At 39.1% G+C, this 12,582-nt stretch overlaps 1 protein-coding gene across 5 annotated transcripts in view; it reads right to left on the reverse strand.

The window, feature by feature from the left end:
- Window positions 1-4,125: 4,125 nt before the first annotated feature.
- The window catches only part of UGT8 (UDP glycosyltransferase 8), a 41,712-nt gene continuing 33,255 nt past the window's right edge, over window positions 4,126-12,582 (reverse strand). For all 5 annotated transcript variants that reach the window (XM_083756607.1, XM_083756610.1, XM_083756609.1 and 2 more), the window contains exons 3-6: window positions 9,953-10,095; window positions 7,792-7,868; window positions 6,699-6,918; window positions 4,126-6,365 (exon numbers count right to left, since the gene is read on the reverse strand). In XM_083756607.1, the coding sequence (XP_083612733.1) occupies window positions 6,002-6,365; window positions 6,699-6,918; window positions 7,792-7,868; window positions 9,953-10,095 (804 nt within the window). In that variant the 3' untranslated portion in view covers window positions 4,126-6,001. The remainder of the gene's footprint in view (window positions 6,366-6,698; window positions 6,919-7,791; window positions 7,869-9,952; window positions 10,096-12,582) is intronic.

The raw sequence follows: 12,582 nt of genomic DNA on the forward strand, positions 1-12,582 counted from the left end.
CCAGTCAAGTTAGCCAAGATATATCATCTGTCTGACAACAAATGTTGGAAATGTGGAGAGGCGGAAGGGACATTCTTCCATCTCTGGTGGACCTGCCCGAAAGTGAAGGCCTTCTGGGAAGTGATCCATAATGAACTAAAAAAGGTATTGAGATTTACCTTACCTAAAAAACCAGAGGCCTTCCTTCTGGGCATGGTGGACCAGAGAGTGCTTAAGAAGGATAGAACCTTTTTTATGTATGCTACCACAGCAGCAAGGATCCTGATTGCAAAATACTGGAAGATACAAGATTTACCCACGCTGGAGGAATGGCAATCGCAGTTGATGGACTATATGGAACTGGCTGAAATGACTGGCAGAATCCGAGACGCGGGAGAAGAAACAACCGAGGAGGATTGGGAAAAGTTTAAGGACTATTTGAAAAAACACTATAAGTTGTATGAATGTTAAAAAAAAAATGCACCTTTCAGGAAATTCTAGCTTCAGCAAATGTAAGTTATTGGAATGAAAATTAAGACACAAGAATTCAGAGGTAAAATAATGAAATAACTTTATTGTGTTTAATATAAAACATATAAGAATTGAGTGACAGTAAAATTGAAAATAGGGAACATGATAAAATGGAAGTTACAATAAGTTTTGAAATAAGTTAACAAATTGCTGATGCCTTATAAGACAGAGAACGCAGGGTTCGGAGGATGTGAGGAAGTCCTATAGGTTAGATGGAAAAAGAATATGGAAATTTGTTATTTATATCTCTCTTTCATATAACCACTCTTTATTCTTTTTTCTGTATTTCTGTATCTTTAAAAAAGCAATAAAAAAATGTATATAAAAAAAAGAGAGAATAAGTCCACTTTTTCCTCATCAGATACTGAAGTAACGTCATTCATAGTGCTTTTGTTCCCTCCTCTTATGGACAAATCAAATACTTAATGTAAGACAATGAAAGGGATTGCATGTGTTTCATTATTCTTCTGTTCTGCAGATCAATGTTTCCCAATCTGTGAGTCACAAAGTCTGTACAACAGGATCATGGGTTTTATAGGTATCCAAGATACATATTTGGAAGTGGGATTTCCCCAAAATTACTCCGTTACTGCGTTTCCTGAACTTGCCGATACAGGAATATCTGTGCTGCTCCCGTTTGGTAGTGTGTATCGTTGCAAGGTAGTTTTTTCAGCAATAACTGCCATTTAGACAAAATATAGTAGGCTATATATCAATAATGATCTGGGACCATCAAACCCCAACTCACTGGCAAAATGCAAGCCCAGCCACCTCACCAATACTTGTCGAAATAGACATAGTTCTATTTTGGTGTACAGAAAACAAAAAGTAGATTTCTCCTTGTGAAAGTGGCCGGGAACATGAGAGGAAAAACAGTCTTGAGTCAAGCGGTTCTGTCTTCTTTCAACTCACTTAGCCCCCAGACTGTATCAGCGTTTTATTCTAGGTTTTTTATACCTCATAAAATGTGTGCAAACCAAGCCTTGAATAGAAAAGCCCATGGGTTCCACCATTTCTGAAGCCTTGGGAGTCTCCTCCTCAATGTACATGTGCTAAATATGTCTTCAAAGCATAACTATATCAGCTTTAAAAACCTGTACCCACATCCTAAAAATCCACTTGTCAGTAATTTTCCAAACATAGCTTTCCATCTTACCATATAGAAACACCATTTATCATGTGAAAACTGAGGACACGTTGTCTTGTTATATAATCCTTCCAGTGCTAAAAGTTGCTTACCTTGAAATGGGGGGGGGGGCTTCAAACCACAAATGTATCAATACAATGGCATCACTATGCCAATATGTCCAAATACTGGAGTTCCCTTCAGCTATTTTAAATGAACACATTGGCAGATCAAGCTACATATGATGCTAAACATATCACTTGAAGCTGCATGTATTTTATTTTTGAATAAATGGACCAACTCGTCTCTTCACACCCTGTGGGGACCAAAAATTTACATACACACATTCTGTGCATTTTCTGTTTTAACAAATGAGGTGCTGGTACTCACATCTTCATATAAGCGCCATAGGCACAACCCCCTCCCCCCCAAAGTGATGGAACTCTGTACCAGTGAGTAGCATTACCAAAAAGTACTAATGTGCATGTGTAAAGCATAAATACACTCCCCGCCCACACACTATACTTACCAATTGACATTCATATAAAGTTTAGCCTTCTGTCATGAAGTTGACCAAAAAAATCTATTCTTCAGGGTGGGGATATAGAAAGATCAGTCTATTTTTGCTTTGTTTTGCTTTCACAGGCCTCAGAATTCTGTTTCACCCCATTCCTACATCAATCTGACTTTTAAAACAAGGCATGAAAATTCACATTAAGTACATAATTAATCACTTGCTTTGAACACATTACTTCGTTCTCAGAACACGCAGTTCTAAATGAACTTTAACTTGAAAGACACAATTTGATACATTTGAGCTAAACAGCAATGTCAATGTGGAATTGTGTGTTTTAAACTATTTGTTTGTGCGTGTTTTAAAATGTTGTGTGTTCTTCTGGAGCCAATACAAAAACAGCTTAGTTAAATGCGTGTCATAATTTCTGTTTATTCAGTTATTTTAAGCACCTCTCCGAGTACTCAGGTAACACGGGTTTTAATTCACTGAAAGCAGAAAAATTAACTCCATCTTCACTATTCAAACTGAGCAACGCTAATTTTACACTATCACCCAACAATGCTGACAAGATGCAATCTTGATTTATAAAAATCATATGAAAGACAATGGCTCAAATGAATTTGCTGTTCCTGAACTGCTCCCATTGAGGTTTCTGAAGGATCATATTTCCCTGAAGGGAAATGAGGAGAAAAAGAAACAGCTGGGTGAAATGCCAACATCCAGCTTTCATTGTTTTATTCCCTTTGTAAACTACTCTGAAGTTTTTAACAATCAGGTGGTGTATAATTTTTATGAAATAAAATAATAGATAATAAACAAACTCAGGAAAATTACATGGCAAGTTAACTTTCTTAACTATGCAGTGGTACCTCTGGTTACATACGCTTCAGGTTACAGACTCCGCTAACCCAGAAATAGTATCTCGGGTTAAGAACTTTGCTTCAGGATGAGAACAGAAATTGTGCAATGGCGGCGCGGCGACAGCAGGAGGCCCCATTAGCTAAAGTGGTACCTCAGGTTAAGAACAGTTTCAGGTTAAGAATGGACCTCCAGAACGAATTAAGTTCTTAACCCGAGGGACCACTGTACTAAGAAATTAATCATTTGGGAACAGCAGTCTCATGAGAGTCTCCCCCAACCAATTTATTGTAAAGGTATAATACTAAGGACTACAAGATCATCAAAACTTTGGGGGCAAACAGGACTCAATAGCAACCACTTTGAGGTTATGTGAAAATATTTGTTGCAAATCAGTTGTGACAACTGGTTGCCAAAAGCACAAGTTGCTGCTGTGCACGTGACAAGCTGGGTGAATTTTCTCACACAGATCATGATGTGCCTTTTGGGGATCTTCACGGTAGCCAATTCACATGAACAGTGTTCCTCATAGACACATCTAATAAACACAAGGTAGTTTTTGTCGAATTAGCTCTTCCTAAATAGTTACACTAATCAACCCTAGCTTCCATTACTCCCAGTAGGGATTTACTTCTACAAACATATCTCGAATGGTCTGGTCTACAAACATATCTAGAATAAAAAGTTATGTTAGGGAGCATACACACTAGGTACAAGATAGAGATACCTGGAAGATTTTCTGGAAATTAGCTATTCCTCAATCTAAATAACTTCAATATTAGTACCACACTGATTCTTTTCTTGCTTTATTTTTCACACAGTGAGCAATGTCCAAGAATTTCCGTATGATGAAAAACTGCACTGTACTAGAACACAATGTTGCAGGCTTAAGTGAGCCCATTTTATTAAACTGAAGTGGACCAAAGGCATGAAGAAATAGGAGTATTTGTTCTTTTCAATTGTGTTAGGTAATGTGTGACTGAGTGTAAATACAGAACATACGCACACAAGAATATAAAACCTAACAGATATTAGCCATGCACACAAAGGGTATAGCTGTTAAGTATACACATAAACAGACAAGTGTGTTTGAATAAAGATGTGCTTCCAACCATTTGTTTCTATATTAAATCCATGTTTATTGCTTAAGTTGTATCACAGTGGAGATTAAATTATTCTTAATCATCCGGTCAGTGCTTGTGTACCATCAATAAGAAAAACATTAAAACCAACTCATTCATACACTCTAGGTCCTGTCACTTTCCCAACACTCATTGCCTCTTTGTGTTCCTTTAAGTCGCCACATATTGATAGGATTGTAAAAAGATAAAGCTAACAGACTTATTGATAATATCATTTTTTCTTCAAGTATTTGGAAAGGCAGTACAACTGTCCTGTACTGAATATTAGAAGCACATTTGCAATGCTACTTTATTGCTACAAGATAGAGGCTCCTGATGGGATGATAGTGGAATTCCATGTCACTGTGTATGAAGATGATTTTTAGCATTCTGTTTTGTTCAGAACTCTTCCCATGTTAGTGAACAACACTCAGTAGAGACTTCCCGCCCCCCAGCCCCCTGCTATTAAGACATGGGATTTCAAACTGCAAATAAATACAGCGGACACTCACAACATGTGCAGTGCAAATTCCAAGTAAACAGAATGACATGGAAATTAATAAACTCATAGTTGCCAACACTGGGTCAATAGGACCGTCCTGATATTTGCTCAACGCCCTATGTTCCCATTCTCTGTTTAAAGCCAGAAAAGTCTGGTATCGGCTACAGTGATTGAAAGTGTTGTGCAGAAGGGCAGCTATGGGCGTGGGCAGAGACAAACATTCCAACTAGGTTTCCTAGGTTCAATGTCATGCATGATATCAAACCTCTACGAAGACAGCAGTAACTGACAAAAAGGATAGCCTCCAATTTATTCAGAGAATTGATGTTGGCAACTATGTAACATGGATTGTGTGGCCCAGACCAGCAGAAGGAACACAGATAGAACTATTGACAGTGAACCTCAGAACCACCTGGCTCTGGGGTGCGAGTGGGGAACTTAATTGCAATAATATAAAAGCAAAGACATTCAACTTTGTAACAAATCCCAAAGGTGGTTTGATTCTGCATTGCTCAAGGGACATGGCAAGACCTTTTCCAAAGAGCCTGGGGCAGATTTTCTTTCCCCTCTGCTTCATTTGTTTTTCTAAATCTATCTAATCTATCCACACAGCCCTTGTAATTATCAAAATAAAACAACACCCTTACAATGGCATAAATTAATGGATATGTGGAAAGTGAAGAAGGAAGATAAAATATACATAAATATAAAATTACAGCTTACGGTACTCTTGTGCAATTTCCTTTTCTCTAAAGAAATGGAAGAGAAAGGAAGAGTTAAGAAGTATATCAAAATTAGTGTTTTGTTATCATATTCTTCAGCGCCGTTTAAGAATATGATTTATATGGCTGCATTATGATTCTGCAGTTTGTTCACTGCTATATACCAAACACCAGGAAAGATGACTTTAACATCATTGCCAGATAACATAGTGAAACTTCAAGGAATCAAAACAAAGTTCTCTCTGGAAAAATGTGAGTGAATATATGAAAAAAAGGAAGAATAGTTGCCAAGTAAGAGTGAACCTTTCCTTATCTGGGACGCACACATGTAGATTCACAAATGGAGAAGTCATAAATATACTTATTGAATTACTTCAGAGAATTAAGGCTTCTAAAAAAACTTCAGTGCCAGAATAACCTTTTTGCATCAGTATTAAGAATAAAATACATTTTGCATTTTAGGTTGTGCTTCAGTTTTCTAAAGATTTTCCTTAGTTCTGCAAAATTTAATCGCATAAGATTACATACTGTAGGGGAGCGTTAGAACTGTTTATTGTTTTGCTTTAAGTAGGTGTTAGACTAAGTTACAGCTATAAAATTCAATTATAGAACTGATTCGCTGCTAATGTACATTGGGTAGTTGGCTCATTTCACCTTTTTTTCATGTTTAATGTGGCCATTTCTTCTATACTTGCCATTTGGTATCCCATTTTGGTAATGTCCATTAATGGTAGTATGTTCATCAGTGGACCAAAGATGTTTGCTTTGCTTGCGGATAAATTTTGCTATCCTGACCAAAACGTAGCAGAGTAAGGCAGTACCAAGCAGTACAATAACGGCAATATCCAATAAGAAATACTGATATAAAGAGACTGTGAAAACAGCAGCGCGTAGATGCTGTGCTCCATTATGACGAAGGATGTAATTAATCCAGTAGACTGTTCGATCAACAGGATGACCTGGTTGGTCTTTATGAATTTCAGACAGCTTCTGGGCCCTTTGTCTGTAGCTGTGAAGTGGAAAAACAGAACTAATTCAGCATTTTGCATCTATGCAATTCCCCCAATAAATTGCTTCATCACCTCTGAATGTAATTTTCTGGAGGTGAATCTATGAAATCTATTTATTATATTGTTACATTTCTGTTTTGCCCTTCCTTCAGAGAAGCCCAAGGCATTATAAAATAAAATAAAATAAAATACATCTGATATTATACAACACAATCATAAATATCTATAAAATATAAACCATTAAAACTCAGTGGACAGTTGCACATGGCTACTATAACTACTTTATAGACTTGTTTTTCCACGTTAGTGGAAGCTTAGCAAAGGAATCTTACCTGGGATCATTAATAACTTTCACTAGTGCTTTATATAATTCATCCTCCGTAATAGTCTTCCAGTTTAGTAATATTCCCATGCCTTTGGCCTGCACTCGGGTCATAGTGTCATAATGATCTCCGAAAAGAGGAATTCCCACCACAGGCACACCGTGGTACATGGTTTCAAAAATGCTGTTCAGACCACCATGACTCAGGAAGGCCTTAATCTTAGAGTGACCTAAAGCAAGAGGCAAGGTGTAGGGAAGAAAACGTTTCATGTTAGCATTAATTTATCATAAAATACTGTATCTATGTACTTAATAAATAGGCATTTGCATAAACTTAGAATGGGAATAAGAGGACTTCCCCATCTCCCTTGGAAAAGTGCTTTTTCATTGCAGGTGACATGTGCATGTGGCAGTGTTGTTGCCATGGCTGAAGAACACAGAAACAAGCTATTGTTTGCCAAGCCACTTTTCGAACTACACATGAGATCTAAATTCTGTCTTCATGCTTCAAAGTGTGGGCAATAAAAACATCAATGGCTTCACTTTTTAAATAGTGGTCAGAACAGATGCTAAGTAGGTGTGTATGCTGCCAAGAGAGGCAATCTCTCTTAAATGCTACATTATTAGCGATAATATAGCTGATGTACCACTAAACACATTAGTATAACTTTGGTAGTGCAAAGAAAAGAGCCAATGTGGTGTAGTGGTTAGTGTGTTGGACTAAGACCTGGGAGACCAGGGTTCAAATCCACACTCAAGTCATGAAACCCACTGGGCGACCCTGGGGCAGTCACTACCTCACAAGGCTGTTATTGTTAGGATAAACTGGGGAGGTGGAGAAGCACGTACACCACCTTGATCTCCCTGGAGGAAAAGGTGGTATACTGACATAATAAATAATAAACAAATAAAACCATATTCACAACCAAAAGTAATACAAAAAGTGGACAGATCTTTCCAAAATACTATTTGAGTTATCAGAACCCTGGTTTTTAATAATAAATACGAAATCTAGAAATCCAATGTATTATACAAATAAGACATAATGGGGTTTTAGTGTTTAAGAGCAGAGAGAGCTAAACATCAATTCCAATTCTACTTACCCAGTAAGTCATTCTGTGGTAACCATTCTATGAGTTTTGTATTGTTACCCAAGTTCCTAGGTTTCTTCCCCGAATACCTAACACAGAGAGAAGAAACCAGTTTCAAAATGCATTCTAAGGAAGATCTATAGAACAATTTGCTAGCTCCTTTTCTACTGTGCAAGTGACTTGCAAATCAAAGGATTTAAAATCCAGTATGCAATTCATTAAAAATAGAAACACATAGCTTATGTGTTAGGACAAGGGTAGGTAATTTCTGGACCTCGGGCCAAAATACACCTGCCAGGGCTACCCAAGAGGCTGTTTTGGCCAAGTGAAACACACCTGTCCTATACCTGGCATCATATATGTTGCAGCCTTCTCAGCATGTTAACACCTATGCTCTGCACTGCTTGCTGATGTACTTCAAGGGCTGAGTTCAAGGTGTTACCATTAGTATACAATGCTCTTAACAACTTGACACCAGTTTACCCATGAGATCCCCTTTCCCCATATGTACCCAATCAACTGCTTCAATTGGAGGAACAGGCATTTTATAGTTGCCACATAATACTTGCACCGCACCTGTAAGAAGACAATCATTTAGTGTGGCAGCACCAAAACTTTGGAACTCCCTGCCTACTGGTATTAGGCAGGTGCCTTCACTGTATTCTTTTTGGTGCCTGAAGATATTCTTATTTAGACAAGCCTATGCAGATGTTTAGGGACGCGGGTGGCGCTTTGCGTTAAACCACAGAGCCTAGGACTTGCTGATCAGAAGGTCGGCGGTTCGAATCCCCGCAATGGGGTGAGCTCCCGTTGCTCGGTCCCTGCTCCTGCCCACCTAGCAGCTGGAAAGCACGTCAAAGTGCAAGTAGATAAATAGGTACTGCTCCGGCGGGAAGGTAAACAGCGTTTCCGTGCGCTGCTCTGGTTTGCCAGAAGCGGCTTAGTCAAGCTGGCCACATGACCCAGAAGCTGTATGCCGGCTCCTTTGGCCAATAAAGTGAGATGAGCGTCGCAACCGCAGAGTCGGTCACGACTGGACCTAATGGTCAGGGGTCCCTTTACCTTTTATGCAGATGTTTAGAAAGTTTGTATGAGTTTTAATTTGTTTTACTCTCTTCCATTGTGGTTTTTAACTTTCTGTAATTTTGTAAATTTTCTAGTGATAATTTTGCTGTTTTATCTTTTTTGTAAACCGCTTTGAGTGGTACATAAATCTTATGAAATAAATAAATAAAATAAATATATGTTATGAAGTGTGCGGCAGCTAAAGTTGTGGCTGGACCAAAAACTGGGAGTTGCAGGCACTGCCAATCAGCTGGTTGATGGTGCCCACAAAGACCTTGTGGCTCTTTGGAAGCCCTGAAGATCCACTGACTGGCGGTTTGCAGATAGCTGTGCATGGCGCTTTGAAGCATCAGATCATCGTCAGGGTTTCAAAGTGGCTCACTGCAAGCACCACAAAAATTGGCAGGACTGGGGCAGGCCACTTGTTTAACATGGCCCATGGGAGGGTGGAGTTCTCTGCCCCTGGGTTAGGACAAGGGCAAAAAATCAGGTGCATCAAATGAGGTACACTGGTGATGGATTTTAAAAGTTTCACAAATAGGCTAAAAGCCAAATACATCAGGTCAGTTTTCAGTTCAAGGGAGCTCATGCAATGTAACACACTGATGATAAATAAGACTGTTAAAATCCAAAATTAAACAACTATGTAATATTTGCAATATACTTTTAGACAACCCCCCTTGATTTGGACCTTAAGAGTTATTTTCTTGGCCTACACTTCTTTCCCACCTGTTGTGAACTGCAACTTAAAAGTTCTGTGGGCAGGTAGTACAGAAAGGTGGGTGAATGCGCCTGGAATAGACGGCGCCACTCCTTTGTATTTTTTGCTGCCTGTGTTGCACTCTCCTAGACAAGACTTGGGCTGCATAAACACCATCCATTCAAAGCACATCCCCACCCCACAAAAAAAGCAGGCAGGTGCAATTTACCCTTCACAGAACCACAAATCCTATAACCCTAAACAAATTATGATTCCCAGAATTTTTTGAATGAGAAATGTGCTTTCAATATGCTTTAAATGCATGGTGTTTATGTAGCCTGGACTTGGTCCTGGATATCCATAAATGTTTTAAACCTATTGACAAAGCTATTGTGCTTGGATACATACCTCCAAATGACTCGTTGAGGAAGTCTTGCCAGAGCATGGGCCAATTTATGTGCTATATCTTCTGACAAGTATTTGACTCCTGCTCCAAATGAAACAAGGACAAAGCCTTTTTCATTAGCACCATCCACCCATGTTTGGAGATCCTGAGAAAATAAAGAGCTTGCTGTCATGGCTAGCAAACACCATGCCACTAAGGGAAATGCACCCTTATCATCAAACAGTGTCAAAACAAATCCATATGATAAATGCAGTTTTGTTGAAGATTCACTATTTCGTTAATTAAAAACAAAAACTGTGAGTACAATCCAGAAAGCACAAGTGCAACAAGTGCAGAATTGAAACCCAGCCCATGGAATTACTAGATACTCAAAGGGAAATAGATTTCCATCACCCCCTACAGGGCATCCGATATTTAGGGAGTCAAGGATGGGATAAAAGGAGGAAGTAATCAAATAGCCTGAGCATGTCACTAGTTAAGTCCTTCCTCCTCATCCCATAAGTCAGGAGGATCCTGCACAATCAAAACCATGAGCAAACTAGACTTTTTTTGAGGCTCTCCTATTGCTGCCCATAGCTTGAGGCATCTCATGACTAAGGTGGAGATAGAACCCCAAACTGGCATACACACTGGACACCTGAGCATATTCCCGGGGCTGATCAGTTGCACCAAGGATTCATACACTAACGTGGTATGCAGGGTAATGTATAGATTGTGCCTAAAGCACTTAATGCAAAAGCCATACGTCTTAATCTATCTTTTAATAATCAAATGAGTCTTACAGTTCCGAAAGTCATTTCTAACATGCAAATACCACTGTGACTTTCAGGAATGGATTCAACTGCTGAATCACAGTTTATTGTCTGTAACTGTAAAAAAAATTTTTTTTAAATGACCTGTTTCATAAGGAGAGTGTAAATTGAGCCAAGAATGTCTCAGCTGTGTGGCTGTGGTCAAATGGTGACTCAATCACCAAGCAATTCAGGATCAATCCCTTTTCCTCCTCACCTTTTCCCCAGCTGAAAGAGGAAGCAGCACAATTTTACAGGGAAAGCAGGCAGGTTGGCAGTTTGCAAAGATGGGGGCCAAGAGAGACATGCTTGGCCATAGGAGCCAACTCCTATGGGAGGGGTCTTCAGCCCCCACTAAAATATTTGAGGTAGGTGCCCCACCCAAGTTTATGGGCATTGCCATTCAAATTGTGTGCGTGCACTGCATCATGGTGATCTATTATATGGGGCAGGGCTTATGTGTGCCCCTCTAATATTTTATTCAAATTGGCACCCCTCTGCCTGGCTGAAGAAGTCTTAAGGGAGATGCAGTCATAGCAGGGACTGCTACTCTTGGCCATATGTATGATTGCAACCTCTAAGTCTTGCAGTGTTGGCCATTTTGTGGATTGATGTAGCAGGACAGTGAAATACATGAGCTATGACCCAGAAGGCCTTAGCCGTTAAGTTAATTGGAAGCACTAGGCAAGCGACTCTTTCTTAGTTTTTCATCTACAGCCTGAACTTTGGAGGTAATGCAAAATTAACATAGATTGTTCCTGAAGACTTTTAAATTTCCAGCACTCTGAGCAGAGGTTTTTTAAAATAGTACAAATATAATCCAGAATATTACAATCACTAGAATAATACAAGGCCCACACATTTTTACATGTAATTGGAAAACCCCCAGACGTGAACTTTGCCTCTCATATTCCAGCACAAAGTCAGCCAAATCACTCATGGGAGATCTGATGCAACAATACTGTACATACTTGAAACTTTGGGGTAATGCCAGTAGAATAAGTGATTAATTATATGCTTGCAGAACGTAAACTTTATTTACTTTATTCAGTAGCAAAGATTAGCGCATCACACAAGGAAAGACATTTTGAGGTAAATCAGTAACCAAGAATAAAAGAATGCTAAAAGAACCCAAATATCTGAAAGTTACAGAACGTTTTTCACTTACTGACTGACACTTCATCTTAGGCAGATTGGGGGTTTTTTGGTCCTAGAATTTTCACAAGCCCTTAGTGAAGTCAACATATTTTCTAATTTAAGGATAGGAATCTTTGAGGTTTTCATATTCCTACACCTCCTGCAACATCCCCATCTCTCTTGAATTGACTAGTGTCCTCATCTAACCCTTCCATGTGCACCTTTTATTATTTTCCTACCAACTCCAAATTGTATACACACACACACCCCGGCAGCACTGCTATTCTTCCTCTTTGTCATATTATCAACCCCTTCTTGCTTGTTTCCTGCAGTATTCAAAAACAGTACTCTCTCCCCTTTCCTCAAGAAACTGTTGTTTGGCCTATACTTCAATTACTAGAGTATGTTGCATTAACTTCTTCTTCAGACTACTTGGATCTTGACTGTCTCCAGTCTGGCTTCCACCCTCTGCAGGTCACTGAAATCACCCTCATTAAAATCACTTACACATCAGAATGCTTCTGTCTCATCCATCTTCAATTCACTGCTGCCTTCCATACACTTGATTTCTTTAGCCATGACTTTATCCTAAGCTGATTCCACTCCAACCTTATTCCTTCAGTATTTCCACAGTGGAAGTGCTTCCTCTCTCCACTGGAGAGCCATATATTCTTGGCCTTTCTCTCTTCACACACTGTCTCTGT

Source organism: Podarcis gaigeae (assembly GCF_964106915.1).
Source record: "Podarcis gaigeae genome assembly, chromosome: 9".
Classification (NCBI taxonomy): Eukaryota; Metazoa; Chordata; class Lepidosauria; order Squamata; family Lacertidae; genus Podarcis; species Podarcis gaigeae.